General features: G+C 36.5%; 1 protein-coding gene across 10 annotated transcripts in view; it reads left to right on the top strand.

Moving 5' to 3' along the window:
* TMEM144 (transmembrane protein 144) overlaps positions 1 to 18,759 on the top strand; it is a 70,183-nt gene that overhangs the window by 37,687 nt on the left and 13,737 nt on the right. For 5 of the 10 annotated variants that reach the window (XM_020994079.2, XM_020994077.2, XM_020994076.2 and 2 more), the window contains 5 exons: positions 1,975 to 2,056; positions 9,763 to 9,839; positions 11,902 to 12,020; positions 14,053 to 14,172; positions 17,340 to 17,437. In XM_020994079.2, coding sequence (XP_020849738.1) covers positions 1,975 to 2,056; positions 9,763 to 9,839; positions 11,902 to 12,020; positions 14,053 to 14,172; positions 17,340 to 17,437 — 496 coding nt within the window. The remainder of the gene's footprint in view (positions 1 to 1,974; positions 2,057 to 9,762; positions 9,840 to 11,901; positions 12,021 to 14,052; positions 14,173 to 17,339; positions 17,438 to 18,759) is intronic. The other 5 variants (XM_020994083.2, XM_020994085.2, XM_020994082.2 and 2 more) reach the window with 2 other exon arrangements.

Below are 18,759 nucleotides of genomic sequence, written 5' to 3'. Positions count from 1 at the left end.
TATCTTGTTCACACATAGTTGTTTTCATGATGTCTTCACCATGAGAGAGTAAGCTCCTTGAGAGCATGTGCTATCTTTTGCCTTTCTTTGTATCCTAGGACTTAGCACAGTGCGTGGCACATAGAAGACAATAAATGCTCATTGACTAATCCATAAAATGGTGGTGCTAATGTTTGTGGTACCCACGTCACAGAGGCTATAAGAATTAGAGGAAATAACACACTTTGCAAACCCTAAAGCTCCAGGCAAATGTCAGTTACCACTATCTCAGAGTGAGAAGGGTCATTTTATTTGGACTTTAGACTCAACCTTGTCCACTGCATTCCTGACAAATGGCCTTCCAATCTCTAAGTGAAGACTGACAGTGATAGGCAACTCATTCCTCATAGTTCATTCATCTTTTATACGCTTCCTATCTACTGTACCATCTAGCTGCTCCCTGAAAAAAAATTAAGATACTTCATCTCCTGACTGTATATTGTCACTGTGTGTTGTCCCCCATGCCAAGAATTCTCTCTGCCTGGATTTCTGCTTCTTGGCTTCCCTGGCTTCTTTGAAGTTCCAGCTAAAATCTCACCTTTTATAGGAAGCCTTTTCAGATTCCCCTCAACACCAGACCCTTCCATTCATTAATTGTCTCAATATATTCCTGTGTTCATCTTGTTCGTACACAGTTGTTTACATATTTACTCCCCCATAAGAGTTTGAGCTTCTTGTGAACACAGGCTCTGGTTTTTTTTGTTTGTTTTGTTTTGTTTTGTTTTTTGTTTGTTTGTTTGTTTGTTTTTGATTTTGTATCTCCAGGGCTTAGCATAGTGCCTGGAGTATAGGAGGCAGACAATTAATGAACGTTTATTGACTGACTAGTTTAGAGAGAGAAAATAATAAAGTTTCCCCTTGACCCAGTGTGTGTCCTCATACTTCTCTCCACATCAAAACAATTTGGGACACTATTTATAGGAATCTTAAACAAAGATACAGTTAAAACATGTTCCAAAACAGTTTTAGGAGTCAATATTCTAGAATGACTGACAAAATAACTATTTCTCCTAAAGTAATCAAAGGGGACATCCCAGTGATCCATATCTAGTCTTTTCTGAACAGGAAAGAGGATACTGCTTTGAAACCAATCACTTCAGGGGATGGGAAAGCCAATGATCTCGACTAGACAACATACTTTTTTGTTCTAATTTGGTTATGGCCACGAATCCATCTTCCTGAGACCTTAACTTTCATTCTCAACTTCTTATACACTTCCTAAGGCAAAAAGCCTGGAAAGGATTTTAGGCTGGAGAAATATTGTTTCTTATTATTTCCAATTGTGCTAAAAATCTAGTAGAGGGCAAGGGGTTAATATATTTCCATGGCTGTTAAAATGATCCACCTTGAGGTAATGAAAAACATATCTCTACGTACAAGGAAGACTAGAGAGAAAGGAGCAGCTATGAAAGACACGTCAATACAATTGACTGGATTTACTGACTACGTACGACAGATAAGTCAAAGGTTGGAGTGTATGTGACAGTGAGAACAATAGAACTACTAACAGTAAAGTTGGGAAGGATAGTTCATTTTAGGGAAAAGATGATAGGTCTAGTCTGGTTCATAATGAGTTTGTGGTGAATAGGAGGCACAACAGCAGACTAGAACTCAAAAGAAAAGATAGTATCAGGAGTATATTTGTTATTTATCAGCATAAAAGTACGATTTGAAACACCAGGGATTAAATCATGTTTTGTTTCTGTTTTTGTTTTTGTTTTTTAGGCAATTGGGGTTAAATGACTTGCCCAGGGTCATACAGCTAGTTAACTGTGTGTCAAGTGTTTGGTCTGAGGTTGGATTTTGAACTCAGGACCGCCTGACTTCAGGGCCTGTACTCTATCCACTGGGTCATCTAGATGCCCCAATTTAATTATGTTTTCCCCCTGAATTTGATGGCTGTGATTATGAATTAGGGGTTTGTTTTCCTTACAGTGCTGTCATATTCTTGTTTGTAAAAAGTGAAGTACCAAGTTCGACAAGTTCCTTGGACACCACACCATTACTAACTGAACGCGTAAGTTTGGCATATGTTACTGCCAGAGAATACTTCATTTATAAAGTCAAAGTTAGCCCAAAGGAAGAAGTAGAGATTGAAATTTTACAGATATATTGTGTGTGGGGACGTGGGGTAAATTTCAGAGCTAAAGAAAATATTTCAGTATATATTTGTAATGGCTAAAGGCTAGCACAGAAAATCATACAGTTATTAGCAAAATTGATTAATTTGAGGTATTGAAAGCTGTTCTACCATGAACATTAATAATATCTCCTTATATTTATGTTTTTCTGAAAAGTGTTATTCCTTAAAGATATCAGCTAAGAGTAGGCTCTTTTTTAAGTTTAATACTATTTTATTTTTCCCCAGTTACATGTCAAATTTTTAGCATTCATTTTTTACAAGTTTTTGAGTTCCAAATTTTTCTCTCTCCCTCCCTCCCCTCTCCTCTTCTTAAAATGGTACATAGTTTGATATGATTTATACGTGTGCTATCATGTAAAAAATATTTCCATATTAGTCATAGTTGTGAAAGAAGAAACAGATCAAAGGAAAAAGGACATGAGAAAGAATAAAGTAAGTAAAAAAAATGCTTCAATCTGCATTCTAATTCCATCAGTTCTTTATCTAGATATGGATAGCATTTTCTTTCATGAGTCCTTTGTACTTGTCTTGAATCATTGTGTTGTTGAGAAGAGCTGAGTCATTCATAGTTGATCATCACGTGATGTTGCTGATACTATGTACAATGCTTCTCTGGTTCTGTTCATTTCACTTTACATCAGTTCATTCAAGTCTTTCCACAGTTTTCTGAAACCTGCCTGTTCATCATTCATTACTGCATAATAACATTCTATTATATTCATATACCACAGCTTGTTCATCCATTCTCCAATTGATGGGCTTCTCCTTAACTTCTAATATTTTGCCACGCAAAAACAGCTGCTATAAATATTTTTGCACATGTAGGTCCTTTTCCCTTTTTAATGATTCCTTTCGGATACAGACCTACTAGTGGTATTTCTGGGTCAAAGGTATGCACAGTTTGGTTGCCCTTTGGGCATAGATCCAAATTGCTCTCCAAAATGGTTGGATCAGTTCACAACTCCACCAACAATGAGTGCATCAGTGCCCCAGTACCTCAGAATTGTTCAATTTGCATTTCTCTAAATAAAAGTGATTTAGAGCACTTCTTCATATGCCTCTAGATAGCTTTAATTTCTTCAAGTGAAAACTGCCTGCTCATATCCTTTGACCAATTATCAATTGGGGAATGGCTTGTATTCTTGTAGATTTGATTAAGTTCTCTATATATTTGAGAAATGAGGCTTTTATCAGAGACCCTTGATATAAAAACTATTTCCCAGCTTTCTGCTTTCCTTCTAATCTTGGTTGCAATGGTTTTGGTACAAAAACTTTTTCACTTAATATGAAATAATCTATTGTACATTTTGTAAGGCAATAGCCTTGTTTGGTCATGAATTCTTCCCCTCCCCATAGATATGACAGGTAGACTATTTCTTATTCTTCTAATTTACTTATGGTGTCACCCTTTATGTCTAAACCATGCCAAAGATCTGTCATATCTAGCTTTTTAAATATTCTATTTACTTCCTTAGTTTCTGAGAGGGGATAGTTGAAGTTCCCCACTACTATAGTTTTATTGTCTATTTCTTCCTGTAACTCACTTAACTTCTCCTTTAAGAATTTAAATGCTATACCACTTGGTACATATATGTTTAGTTATTTTTATTGCCTTATTGTCCATGGTATCTTTTAGCAAGATGTAGATTACTTACTTATCTCTTTTAATTAGGTCTATATTTGATTTTACTTTGTCTAAGAACGAGATTGCTACCCGTTTGTTTGTTTGTTTGTTTGTTTTTACTTCAGCTGAAACATAATAGATTCTGCTCCAGCCCCTTACCTTTACTCTGTGTGTCTCTCTGCTTCAAGTATGTTTCTTGTAAACAATATATTTTTGATCTACTCTGCAATCTGCTTCCATTTTATGAGAGAGTTCATCCCATTCATCTTATAGATGTGATTACTATCTGTGTATTTTCCTCCATCCTACTCTTCCTCCTATCTCTCCTTTCTCTTCTCTCACCCTTTCCCTCCTCACCAGGGTTTTGCTTCTGTCTACCACCTTGCCTGATCTGATCTCTCTTCCATCAGTCCACATTACATTCCCTTTACTTGACCTCCTTCCCTCCTTCATCCTTGTCAGATAAGATAGATTTCTATTCAACCAATTGTATATATGATTACCTCTCTGAGCCATTACTGATGAGACTAAGGGTCAAGTGATGCTCATTACCCACCCTCCCATCTTTCCCTCCACTGTAATGTCTTTCACGCTTCTTCATATGAAATAATTTACACCATTCTACCTCTCCTTTCCTTCTGCAGTCAGTGTACTCCTATTTCTCATCCCTTATTTTTTTGTCATTCCCTCAAATTCATCTTATACCTATACCCTCTATGTATATTCCTTCTAGCTGTACTATTAGTGATACAATTTTTAAGAATTACAAGTATTATCTTCCCATGTAGGGATGTAAACAGTTTAGTTCTATTGAATCCCTTATGTTTTCTTTTCCCTTTTTATCTGTTTATGCTTCTCTTGGGTCTTGATACTGGAGGTCAAATTTTTGGTTTAGTTCTAATCTTCTGCTTCTGAAAGTTTGAAATCCTTATATTTCATTGAATGACCATTTTTTCCCTTGGTGTGTAGTATGCTTAATTTTGCCAGGTAAATGATCTTGGTTGTAGTCCTAGTTCCTTTGCCTTCCAGAATATCATGTTCCTTGACCTTTGATCCTTTAATGTTGAAGCAGCCAAGTCTTGTATTATCCTGATTGTGACTTCCCAATATTTTAATTGTTTCTTTCTGGCCACCTGTTGTATTTTTTCCTTGACCTGATAGTTCTGAAATTTTGCTATAATGTTCCTTGGAGTTTTTATTTTGGGATCTCTTTCCTGAGGTGATTGGTGGATTCTTTCAGTGCCTATTTTGCCCTCTGGTTCCAGGACATCAAGGCAGTTTTCCCTATTAATTTCTTGAAAGACGCTATGGTTTTTAGGTGGTCCAACAATTTTGATATTGTTTTCTGGATCTATTTTTCAGGTCAGTTGTTTTTCCCATGATGAATTTTACATTTTCTTCCACTTTTTCATTCTTTTGAATTTGTTTGATTCTTGATGTCTCTGAGAGTCATTAGCTTCCACTTGACCAATTCTAACTTTTAAGGATTTTTCTCAATTTTTCAATTTCTCAATGTTTTCCTCAATTAGCTTTTGTACTTTCTTTTCCATTTGGCTAATTGTAATCTTTAAGGAGTTGTTTTCTTCAGTGGATTTTTGTATCTCCTTTTCCATTTGGACAATTCTATTTTTTAAGCAATTTTCTGAGCTATTGACTCTTCATGATTTTCATCACTCTCATTTCTTTTCCCATTTTTCTTCTACCTCTCTTACATGATTTTTAATCTTCTTTTTAAGCTTTTCCATGAATTCTTTCTTGACCTTGGGCTTGAAAAGTCTTCCCATTTTTGTTTGGGGTTTTGCCCATAGGTATTTTGAGATTGTTGTCCTCTTCTGAGTTTGTGTCTTGGTCTTCCCTGTCACCATAATAACTTTCTATGGTCAGATTCTTTTTGTGTGTGTGTTTTCTTTGTGCATCTTTTTATTTTGGCCTTTTTCCCTTTCTTTGAAATTTGAATTCTGCATCAGGGGTGGAAGCGTCACTGTCTCAGGATTTTTGTGCCAATGGCTGCAGTCCCTGGTTGTTTTCCTGGTGCCATGTTGATGTTGCCCTGAGGTCTCCAGGAGACCCTTATGTCTGGTGATGTGCTGAAGGGGTATGGTGGGTGCTGCTGGAGGCAATAGGGGTCTGGCAGCTTATCTGGTGCTGAGCTGGGGTGCTAGTAGTGGTGTCTCATGCATGCTGAACCCCAGTGGGGTGTTTCTATGTTTCCCTGGGGCTACACTGAAGCACATAGAGGTCTGGCCACTGGAGGATTCCTCTTTGCCTTGGGCTACACTGAAGCATATGGTAGTTCTCAGAGCTTGAGTCTACCAGTTCTATTGGCTATGCTAAGGCACATGAGAGGTGTTGGTGTTGATAGTTGCCTGTTCCATCACACTGAGATGTACTGTCTTAAGCTTTGGGGGGTTTGTTCAGCTGTTTTCACAGATACTTCTAGGGACCTGTAAATTTTCAGTTCTCCCAAGGTGGTGTGATCAAGGGTGAGGTATTTACTCCTTCCCTGGCCTGTGCTCTGGTTTATGAGTGACCACAAGCACTCTTTACAGCCTTGGAACTGTGAAAAGGATTTCACTTCCACTACAAGCTCCATCACATCAGCACTCCTCCTCACAACAGGACTGCCACCCAGAACTGTGACCCAGATCCAAGCATGGGCAAAGCAAGAGAATCCTGTACCAGCAAAGAGATTCTTGCAATCCCCCCTCTGATCAGCCACTCAATTCCCCTTCAGTCTGTGGGTCTGAAGTTCTGGAAGTAGCCACCACCCTAGGGCTGCACTTGGGGACTGGGGCTCCACTGAGTTTCTCCCACACCTCAATCATAGACTTTTCCTACTGACTTTCTAAGTTGTCTTTGGTGTTCGTGTGTTCAGAAGTCTGGAAACCACCGCAGCTGCCCATGACTCAGTCCTTCTGAGGCCTGCTTCAGGTTCACTGAGGCCTGTTTTGCCTGCTCGCCCAGGCCAAACTATGTTCCTCTAACCACCCGGCTCAATATACCTTTTCGATCAACCATCCAGGTTGTCTTTGGATGGAAATTTGTTTCACTCTGTCTTTTTGTGGATTCTGCTGCTTTAGAATTTGTACAGAGCCATTTTTACAGATATTTGGAGGGATTTGGGGGAATAGCTCAAGCAAGTCACTGCTTTTACTTCACCATCTTGGCTCTGCCACTAATCTCTAACTATTTTTCCAAATAGTTTATATAATACTAAATTTAATTCTTCTTTAAATGTTTGGTAGAATTCATTTGTGAAATCATTTGGTCCCAAAGCTTTTTTTTTTCCTTAGGGAATTCATTGATGCTTTTTTCAATTTCTTTTTCTAAGATAGGGTTATTTAAGTATTCTAATTCATCATCTGTTACTCAGGACAATTTATTTTTTTTTATAAATATTCATCCATTTAACCTAGATTGTCAGATTTATTGCCATATAATTGGGCAAAATGTCTCCTAATTATTGTTTTAATTTCGTCTTCTTTGCTGGTTCATTCACCCCTTTCATTTTTGATACTGATAATTTGATTCTTTTTAAAAAATCAAATTAATGCTTTATTTTATTGTTTTTTTTAATAAAACCAGCTCCTAGTTTTGTTAATTAATTCAATGGTTTTCTTACTCTCAATTTTATGACCACCAAACAATCCCTGGATGCCATCCAAAGGAATATTTCAGCATATATCTCTTTCTCACTTCTTAATTTTTTGGGTGGATCATACCATTATAGTCAAATTACACCTGTGCCCTCTGTCTATGTATACTTCTTCTAACTGTTCTAATAATGATGAAGTTCTTAGAAGTTACAAATATCATCTTCCCTTATAGAAATATAAACAGTTTAACCTTATTGAGTCTCTTATAATTGCTCTTTCTTGTTTATCCTTTTTTATGTTTCTTTTAAGTCTTGTATTGAAAAGTCAAATTTTCTATTCATCTCTGGTTTTTCATCAAAAATACTTAAAAGTCTTCTATTTCATTTAATATCTATTTTCCCTTTAAAGGATTACACTCATTTTTGTGGGGAAGAAAAAGGTTATTCTTGGTTGTAATCCTAGTTACATTGCCTTCTGGAATATCATAGTCCAAGCCCTCAACTCCTTTAATATGGAAACTGTGAAATTTTGTGTGGTCTTAAGACTCTGCAATATCTTAATTGTTTCTTTCTTGTTGTTTACAATATTTTCTCCTTTGATATGATAGCTTTAGAATTTGGCTATAATATTCTTCAGAGTTTTTATTTTGGGACCACTTTCAAGAGGTGATCAGTAGATTCTTTCCATTTCTATTTTACCCTCTAGGTCTAGGAAATTAGAGAAGTTTTCCTTGATAATTTATTGAAACAATTACACTCTTTTTTATCATGGTTTTCAGGTAATCCAATAATTTCTAAATTATCCTGGATCTATTTTCCAGATGAGTTGTTCATCCAATGAGATATTTTACATTTTCTTTTCTTTTTTTTTTATTTTTGACTTTGTTTTATTGTTTCTTGATGTCTCATGGAGTCATTAGCTTCCACTTACCAAATTCTAATTTTTAAAGAATTATTTTCTTCAGTGAGCTTTTGTACCACTTTTTTTCCAGGGAGGATGTCTTACACAGTGATTTTCAAATTAAAGTTTCCTACCATTTAACAAACCAGCAAAACTAAAGAGACTTTGTCTAAAAGAGATGGATAATTAGAGTTAAGAGTAGAAATATAAACTTAATCCTAACAAATGAATCTGCTAAGAGTTATCCCTGATTTATCTGGTTTTATTTAATTAATTTATGTCATAACTATGCTGAATTCATATGCCCCTCCATGAGTAATTATAATTTCCCCTTGATCCTAGTTTTCTAAATGTAGTTCTTATTAGAATTGAACAAAATTGAATGAAGAACTAAGTTTAATTGATGCTGACAGCTCAATTAAAACCGAGTTATACCAAAGAAACTTAGACAAAGAATTTGTCAAGACTGTGAATTATTCTCAGAGCAACATCGTACCAGAGATACAATGTGACCAATAAGAAAATGAAATAATGAAATCAGGAATAATTGATGCAATCAAGTCAAGTCAATAAACATTTATAAATGCCTACTTTGTGTCAGATATTATGCCTAGCTGGGAACATAAATGCAATTATAAAAAATAAAAAGTCATTCCCTGCCTTCAAGAAGCTTACATTCTGAAGAGGGAAAATAGCACTTAAATGGGAGCTTAAAAAGTTGGAGGAGAATGTTGGAGAAGTCTGGAGAGGGTCAGAAGCTGAGCTGGAAGAGGAGGGATACCAAGAAATACTCTGTGATAGCAGCTAAGTCATTTAACTGCTCTGGCCTTTAGTTGTTTTGATGTTAAATGAGGGATTGGATTCAATTGCCCCGGAGGTCCCTTTCAGTTCTAATATATGATCTTATATTCACACAACTAAAATTAGGCATGGAACTAGAATTTTCATATAAATGTGTGTGTGTGTGTGTGTGTGTGTGTGTGTGTGTGTGTGTGTGTGAGAGAGAGAGAGAGAGAGAGAGAGAGAGAGAGAGAGAGAGAGAAAGAGAGAGACAGACAGAGAGAGACAGAGAGAGAGACAGAGAGAAAGAGAGAGAGAGAGACAGAGAGAGAGAGACAGAGAGATTTTTAAAAAAAAGTAAAGAAGTATGCATAAGATTTCACAGTTTCTGAGCTAGAAGAAGGGACCTCAGAGGTAATCTAGCCTAACCCCTTCATTTTTCAGATGAGGAAACTGAGAACAGAGAGGTCAATTGACTTGTCTAATATCACACAGTGAGTAACAGATGTGAGCTAGCATTCTGTGACTCTAGATCCTAGGTTCATTTCCACTGTACCATGCTGCCTCTCCATCCCCTCCCATCCCCTCCCACCCCCAGGGCTTATCAAACATGAATTTCAAATAGAAGACTTACCAAAAACTCTTTCTTTGCTTGTTTGTTTGTTCATTTGTTTTGGTAGGCAATCAACTGCACTCAGACTGATGGCCTGGATTGTTTATGGACCAACAATCTTTCTCAATTACAAAACAGAATATTGTAAGGAACTGTTTTCTTTCTTCACCATTAAACTATGTCACACTTGGAGCATGGTGCCCCAGAGTTAACTTAGGAGCATCTAAGATGGAATGACAGAGTAAAAGGAGTACTAGATTTGATAGCCAAGATCCAGGCTTCAAATTTTGTTGCCACTGATTCCCTATTTGACTTTAAACAAGGTTACCTAATCTCTGTCTTCCTCATTCACAAAATAAAAGGATTGAAATGATTTTCCTTTATGTTCTGGAGTCAGTGGGTTCAATCAAAAGTTCCCTGAGATCTTGAACTACTAAACAATCTTCTACTCTCCAAAACTTCATAAAATCACAGGATCTCAGCAGTGCGATTGACCCTTAACATTGATCAGGTCCAACCCCTTTCATACCGCAGATGAAGAAACAGCCCAAAGGTTAAGTGAATTGTCCAGTGTTACACAGCTTGTTGGTGACAAAGCCAGAATGGGATCCAAAGTCTTTGGGCCCACTTGCTGCATTAAAATGAGTGCTGGATTTGAAGTCAAGAGGATCTGGATAATCTGAATTTGGATAGCAATAATTATTAATAATAGCTAACATTCATATAGTGCCTACTGTGTGCCAGGCACTATGTTAAGCACTTCACAAAAATTATCTCATGAGGTCTTCACAACAACCCTGGGAAGTAGATTGTTCTCACTTTACAGCTGAATAAAATGAGGCTGAAAGAATATGTGATTTTCCCAGGGTCACATAACTATTAAGTGTCTGAAGTTTTTAATTCAGGTCTTCCAAACTCTAGTCCCTGTACTCTATCTCCTGTACCATCTAGCTGCTTTTTACATCAAAGCTTTTATAGCTCTAATTCTGTGCTTAGGGAGGTTTGGGGGGAGAGTAGGGAAAGGTGACCCTTGTCCCCCTAATAAAGTTGTCCTGAAATACAAAAAAGCAGGATTTGCAAAACACTTTATACATATTACTCTTTTTGTTTTCTCACAACAATCCTCTAAAACAAGTGCTATTATTATATTGATTTTGCAGCTGAGGAAAGTGAGGCAGATATATAGATTAAGTCTGCCTGGAACTGTCAGGAACACACAGAGTTTTGAGGCCAAACTTGAACTCGGGTCTTCCTGACTCCAGGTTCAGTGCTTTTTCTACTTCACCATCAGCTTTTAATCCTGGCACTTTCAAATCAACTCTGAGGGGCTCAATCTTTAATCTGTAAAGTAATTATAGGGTTTAGCTCTATGAATCACCAGCTCAACAAACTATGATTTGTAATCCAAAATATTCCAGTCCCTAGAAAATGAGACCAATTAACTATACTGATTAGTGACAATTAATTGGTCTTTTTTGAGAAACCTTAGTGGAAAATAGTAAGGGTGTGGCCTTAGCCATAGTCCAGAAGGAAAATTTAAATAACATTCCATGGTCCAAATAAAGAATTAACCATGTCAATAAATCCAGAGAGTTGGACCAAAATCATGAAATGAATAAAGGGAAAAGGAGGCTGAAAAATCATAGTAAGCACAGAATAGATAAGGTTTATTGGTGGTCTGATGGAGAGAGCCATGTAAGACATCAGGGAGAAAGACAGTTTTCTTCCCACCAGGTCTCCACTTAAGACATCATTCTTTCAGGATAGTCTCACTTTGGTCAGTTTTAAGGATGCAGCTTGCTAATTATAATGTATCACTCAATGTTGAGAGATATTTTCTCCAGCCGCTCTCAGAATTACTTTAGAGCAAAAAAGTCTGACTATGAGGTTTGGTAACAAAACTATATTTGAATACTTAAGAAGCACCTTTTAAGCTTCAAAGAAATTGTCTAACTTTCTGAAAATCTTTCATTTTCCTGACTGGTCTTCACTATAGGATAGGAATGACAGTTGGTATCTTTAAATGTCTTGGTGTACCTTTGACACAGCAGGATTTTGCTCTATTGCCAGTCATAGAGCTTGATACAGAGGTTATAATTTCTACTGATTTGCTTGCAATTTGTATACTGCAGCATACTCAACTTGTCATTCCACATCTGTGCATTTCAAAAATGACATTACATAATAGAAATTTATTTTTTTCAAGAGGCTGTGTCCTGGCAGTTACATCTGGAATACTCTATGGATGCAGTTTTGTTCCAATAATTTATATCAAGGACCATGGCAAAAGGAATGACAGCATATATGCAGGGTCTAGTCAATATGGTAAGACTACATGAACTGTCTTATTTTACCTTTTGAATGAACTAACTGGGGCTTTGCACTCAATGATAATAAACTAAAATAGCTAATCATAAGAGTAAATAAAACAACACTTAGATTTTATCTTGATGCTCAATCTCTCCGTCTCTCTCTCTCCTCCTCCTTCTCCTCCTGTTCCTTCTTTTTCTTCTTCTTCTAGAAATACGAGTTCATGGACACACCTATTGTTCTGGTGAGGCAGTGAGGCAGTTGAGGAAGTTAGGATATTAAGTCAGGGGTGGAAGGACAGTGGTTAGGTAGGGGCAGTGTCTGTATTGAGTCTGGGGGCCCATGATGTGGTTAAAGCCAGAGTGTGTGGTCAAATCAGGAAATGCCTGCTGTTCAGTGGGGCCCATAAGTAAGTTAGAATATTGGGGCTGGGGGCAGTTTTATTAGGATTCCATCATTCTCCCCAAAGAGCTGGGGCCCAAATTCATTTGGGAAAGTGGATGAAGGTCTCAGCTTCTGTAGCTTCTTTAGGCTGAAAAGGGGCATAGAGCTGTCCCTGCCTTGATGAGTCCTAGGGAGGAGGTTGACTGGAACCATATGCAGTGGATGATGGGTGAGGATGGGCTACCAACTGTACATGAATGGCATGTAGTCTGGAAGACATAAATCCAACAGGCAAGCTCAATATGCAGAGCCCAAATATGAGGAAAAAGAAACCAAAAGCCCCACGAAGCTATATGCTTTTGACATACAGGGTTATCTGATTTTGTTACTTTCCCAAAAATTTCCACTCTGATTCCAATTCCTTTAGGAGGATCAGATGCTATTGAGAATCTAACTCTATACGTGTAAATATAAGTAACAGCACTTTTGCAGGTAGAGGCTTTCCACCCTTTGGTTCAATAGTTATATAAATGAATTTGCTTATAAGAGATTAGCTTTACTCCGCTTTAAGTAATTAATTCCAAAATAGTGCATTTCAATAAGTTGTTTATAATAAAGCATGTTTGTACTTTTGTTCCATAAGTTATTTCCTTTAAAAAAAATTGATTGCACTGAAATTCTCTTTCCCAAGCCAAACTGAAGAAGTTTCTGATTTATTTTCAGTAATTAATACAATAACAGCTAGGTCCCTCAATCAGTTGTACCAATGTTTAATTATTCTTACATTATTTGAAACATGTAAGGACCTTATTTAATACAGATAGATAGATAGATAGATAGATAGATAGATAGATAGATAGATAGATATACACATAGGCCAAATAGCCATTTACTAAGTTGTTTAGGCTATAGAAAGAATATAATTTTAAGCCAAATAGTTCAGATCTTAAAAGGGAAAAAAAGATAACAAAATATTCACAGCAACAGTATGTCTAACAGCAAAAACCTATAAATAAATTATATCTAGTTATTAAACAGCAGATGAACAAAATGTGGTATGTGAATGCAATGGGATATCATTGGCACCATAAGAAATTAAGAGAAATACCTGATGAAAGTAGAACCAAAAGAACAATACGTACACGATCATTATAATATTGTAAATGAAGATGGCACAAAGGAGCCACACAATATGAACATAATGAACAAACACTCGTCCTTCCTTTTTATTAAAACTTGTAAACTACAAAAATGCAAAGTTCCGTAAACTATCAATTACCACTATTTGCAGCAGTTTTGCTTAACAGTTTTTGTTTTTATGGTTTTTTGTACTGTTGGATTATTTGTTAGAAAGTGATTTTGTTTCAAAATAAAATGCATAAATTTTTTTAAAAAAACTTTACATGATTATCTATACTTGTTCAAATGTGGTACTACAGTTGCATAGTCAATGAGAAAAAACTCATACCTATATTCTTGTGTTAAAAAAAGATGTTAAAATCCAGGATAAGACAATTAACTCCTCTTTCTCCTTCTCTGGCTCTCTCTCCATCTACCCCTGGATCTATATTATCAGAACTTTTAGTGTATTTTACATTCAATTAACATATCACAGTTATTTAAATGTAACCTTTTTAATGGCTTTAATATTTGTATTTTTCAGATTTGGATTATGTCTTTGCACACTTCAGTGGTATCTTTGTTACAAGCACTCTCTATTTCCTGGCCTACTGCATGATCATGAAAAATAATCCCAAAGTTTATCCTCAAGCAATATTACCAGGTATGAGTATTTAGTTTCAGGGTTTCAATTTTGTGTGTATGAGATAATGCATGTGTGTATGCATGTGTGTATACATGAATGCATATATATATGCATAAGCTTTAGCTAATCATTTTAGTTTATATGTCCTTTGCTTCAAACAAAAGCACCCCTTGAGAGTCTGCTTTGCTTTGAAAATATGCTTCTTTTCATGTTTTGACTATCTAAAATTTGACAGAATGTGCTCAGAAACTTTGAAAGCTAACATTCAATTACATGAAATGAAGGTCCTATTTATAAATTTTATCACGAAGTTCTAGTCCTTAATGGCACTAGGGCAGAGTCCTGTGATTATTAACATTGAACTACTTATTACCTTTGGTTTTTAAAAGTGAGATTCATAGGAACAAGCAAATTTCTTTACCACGCCCTTGAGTACTTAGAGAATTGATTAAAAAAACAAATTTCCTTGTTAATATATAGAAGCCACAGAATTTCAAGCTAGAAGGAAGCTCAGAGACCATGTCCAACCTACACCTGAATAACTACAACACCTCCCCAAAGCAACCATCCAGCCTTTTTGATGTTAGTTCCCTTGACATCTCATTCAACTTTCGGATAGCCCTAATCATTAGGAAATTTTTCACTATATCAAGCCATCCATTACTACTAACTCTGTCCTCTGGGACCCAGGCAGCATAAGTGTAACCACTCTTTCATGTTAGGAGCCTTCAAGAAGATAGCACTCAAGTGTTTCCTAAATCTTCTCTAATCAAAATACTCACCTAGTTACTTCAAGCTATCTTTCTATGGAATGTTCCTCAGTCTTCTCTCACCATGTTGGTCATGGCTCTCTACATGTACTATATTCTAATCTGTAAAGATCTTTTTGCAGCCCACTCTGTTAACTATCCCTTTCAGCTTTATTTTATCTGTAAGTTTAATAAGTATAATCATCTGCATTTTTCTCCAAATCAGTGATTTAAAATATTCAATACCAGAGGGCCATGCCCCAAGGGGAACACTTCCCCAGAAGCCTTCTTCCAAATTAATATCCACCCATTAATAACTCTGGGGGTGCAATTACTCCCTCAGCTCCAAATCCATCTAACTGTGGATAGGAGAGAGTTGTCTAGCCCATTACTCTATCAAGATAAAAATCTATGATAAAGAAAAACTGAGGCACAGATTTCTCAGCATTATCAATTTATTAGCAAGGCTAGCAATTGCAAAAAAAAAAGGGGGGGGGAGGATCCAAGGCTCCACAGTAGCCAAAGGGTTTACAGAGAGCATTTTTATGGTCAATAAAGAGAAACCAATCAAAATGCATATTCATTAGATTAATACATTCGTGATGTTAATGCATATTCATAGAATTTATAAGAATAAGAAAGTATAATGGGTAAGGAATAGGTCAATTTGTAACATTAGAGTTATAGGCATTCCCAGTTCCATGTGACTTTTAAATTAAAGCTCAATTTCTCATTGGCTCAGGTATCTATGATTAATGAAACAACTCATTGACAGACTGCGAGAGCACCATGGAGTATTTTGTGAATTTTCATGAGTCTAAATAAGAAATTAACTTACATACAAAAAGGAGAGCTTTAATTTAAACAGAAAAGAGAACATCTTACAAAACAAAGAACTCAGGCTCAAGAGCAGGGAAGTTAAACTCTTAACAACTTACTAATAAAAGCTAGCTTAATTTAAGTTTAATACTTCATAGCAGACCTTAGCTAAAAGTTGTCTGATTATTGAGCACCATTTTCAACTTACATTACTCAATTCTCCATCTTGTCAATTAGAACAGCATGAAAAATTTTATCAAATCCTTTGCTAAGGTCTAGGTTAAACGACATTATTTTCTAAGGTCCTTTCTAGTTCTAAAATTCTAATTTTTAATTATTTAATAATTTTCATTAAAAAAAACAAAATCAAAATGCGTTGAATAGCAGGAAAGTTCTAAAATTCTATAATTTTGTTTAATAATTTCCTTTAAAAATATAAAATCTAGAACATATTGAAATGCATTGGAGTAGAAGAGAAGTATGGAATAATGAAGATGTTGATTTCTTTAGTCATATGCTTGGGGAAACAGCATTATTTATCTCAGATTTAGAGTCAGAAGGGACTTTAGAGATCATCTAGCCCAATCCCTGCCTGCTACAGAGGAAGAAAGTGTGAGTCCCAGAGAAGTTGTGACTTATTTAAAGTCCTAAAGGCACAAAGTGACAGAGCCAGAATTAGAACCCAGATCCTCACTATATTCTCTACAGAATGCTTGCTTCATTTTAGGATATGAGAAGAATAGGAAACAGAAATACATAAAGATAAAAATGCCAAGGGACTATTCCATTTCTTTTAGCAAAAGCTCTTTACCTGTAGGGCTATTGCCTGGTTAACATGGATACCTCAGTCCTTTTAGCCAGGAAGTTTAAGTGTTAGGTTTTTATCATGTGAATAACATGGTTGAGAAGCAGCATGGTGCCAGAGGATAGCAGACCAACTCAAGTTCTGGGGAAGTCTTTCCTCTGATATACATTGACTGTTGCCCCCTGGCAATTCCCTAAGACTCTGATTTTCCAAGTCAAAAGTGGCAAATCCACAATACCCCTGAATGTGAACCAGATTCAAAAATAATTGGGAAATATTTAGCAAAATGTATAAAAATATAATCCAGCATAAATTATATTATATTTTTAAATTGCCATTATGAAACCTACAGGGATCCTGAGGTACATATGGATTAGTGCCCCCCACTTTGAGTTTGACACCACTTCTCTAAGTCTCCAATGATGATCTCTGTCAGTGGGGTGGTGGGGCTCCAAACCAGGAGCTCCCCACATCACTGAAATTGCAGGTCCAGATCAAATAAATAGTATGGTCCCAACCTTCTTTGGTTTTAACATATTTCCTATTAAATTGTTTAGATCCCTTCTTTCTTGATATATTCATGGTATGGCCCAATAATTTTTCTTCCTCTTAAATCCAACACCTCTATCTGATGCCCATATTGTACTCTCAGTCAGCTGGTAAAAGGGTAAGGAAGCAGAATCATTTGCATATTCCCAAAGAACTATAAATTCTGGTTCAAAAGCAACCCAAAGGTGCTGACAGCAAATAAAGTGATAGATATAGGGGCAGAGGTAAATTATAATAATTTCTGTTGTCTTACTACATTTCAGGGTTTTTTTCTGGAGTACTTTGGGCAATAGCTAGTTGCTGCTGGTTCATAGCTAATCATTCTCTAAGTGCTGTGGTCAGTTTTCCAATAATCACTGCAGTAAGTAAATGCATTTTTCCTCCTGAATTTTTATTTTAAAAATCAGTCTTAATTTTTGCTGCAAACAAATATTCAAATAGGTTGTGGTGTTGTCATTCAGGTTTACAAGTCTAGTAAATATCACCCTAATCAGGCTTATAAACTCCCTTTGCCTTCCTCTGAATATAACTAATTTCATTTGAGTAGGTCTGTTTATTCTGTATCCCAAGGACAAGTCTTCCTGATTCTCCTTCTAAAACATCTCTCATACATCCGTAACCTTATCTCTACTCACAAGTGACAGGACTATAATTCAAGGCTTCGCCACCTCCCTCCTAAATTATGGTAGTAGCATCCTAACCAGGCCCCCTGTTTCCTGTCTTTCTCATTTCCAAATTCATCCTCCACACAGCTAACAAAATAATCTCCTTAAAGCACAGGCTGGACCATAGCACTCCCAGCTCTATAAGCTAGAGTGGGACTTTATTGCCTCTAGGATAAAACACGAATTCCTTTGCTTAGCATATAAAGCATTCCACAGTCTAGCTCCAGTCTACCTCTCAAGACTTTTTTCACATTACTTCCACTTCATACACTCTACATTTTGGACAAACTAGCCCACTTGCTTTTCCTCATACATAACATTTTAACCTATGCCCCTATACCATCTCCGTGCCTTTGCACAAACTAATGACTCATGCCTGCAATGTTTTTCCTCATTTCTGCCTCTTAGAATCCATAGTTTCCTTCAAAATTCAGCTAAGATACCACCTCTTATAGGTAACTAAAACTCAATATGTCCAAAACAGAATTCATTATTCCTCTCCCCTCTCTAGCCCTCTTCCAAACTTCTATATTCCTGTCAAGGGCACCACCATTCTTCCAGTTACCCAGGTTTGCAACCTCAGCCCTTCAATCTCACTCATATACAATCAGTTGTCAGATCTTGTGATTCCTATCCCTACAGCAACCCTAGCGTATATATCCCCTCCCCTCCAAGCACACAGCCAACACTCTCGTTCAGATTCTCATCACTTTTAACTGAATTGTAATTGGTCTCCTATTCCAAATTTCTCCCCTTCTCTAATCTATACTCCATTCAGCTGCCAAAGTATATTTTAAGTATAGGCTCCTTTATGTCACCATTCTCCCATTCAACAAACTCCTGTTAATACAGACTCTGTATTAGCTCTGGATTCAAATATAAACTCCTCTGTTGGGCATTTAAAGGTCATCATGACCTGCATTCCTTCTGATATTCTAGTTTTCTTATACTTAGTACAGGGCTAGCTAAGCACTATTTGACTAAGACCCCTGTCCTTTTTCTGCCATCATGGTTTACC

The sequence above is a fragment of the Phascolarctos cinereus genome, unplaced genomic scaffold, assembly GCF_003287225.1.
Source record: "Phascolarctos cinereus isolate Bilbo 61053 unplaced genomic scaffold, phaCin_HiC Scaffold_9;HRSCAF=440, whole genome shotgun sequence".
Classification (NCBI taxonomy): Eukaryota; Metazoa; Chordata; class Mammalia; order Diprotodontia; family Phascolarctidae; genus Phascolarctos; species Phascolarctos cinereus.
Note: the sequence above shows the minus strand (reverse complement) of the source record. Positions and strands in the feature narration are given on the sequence as shown.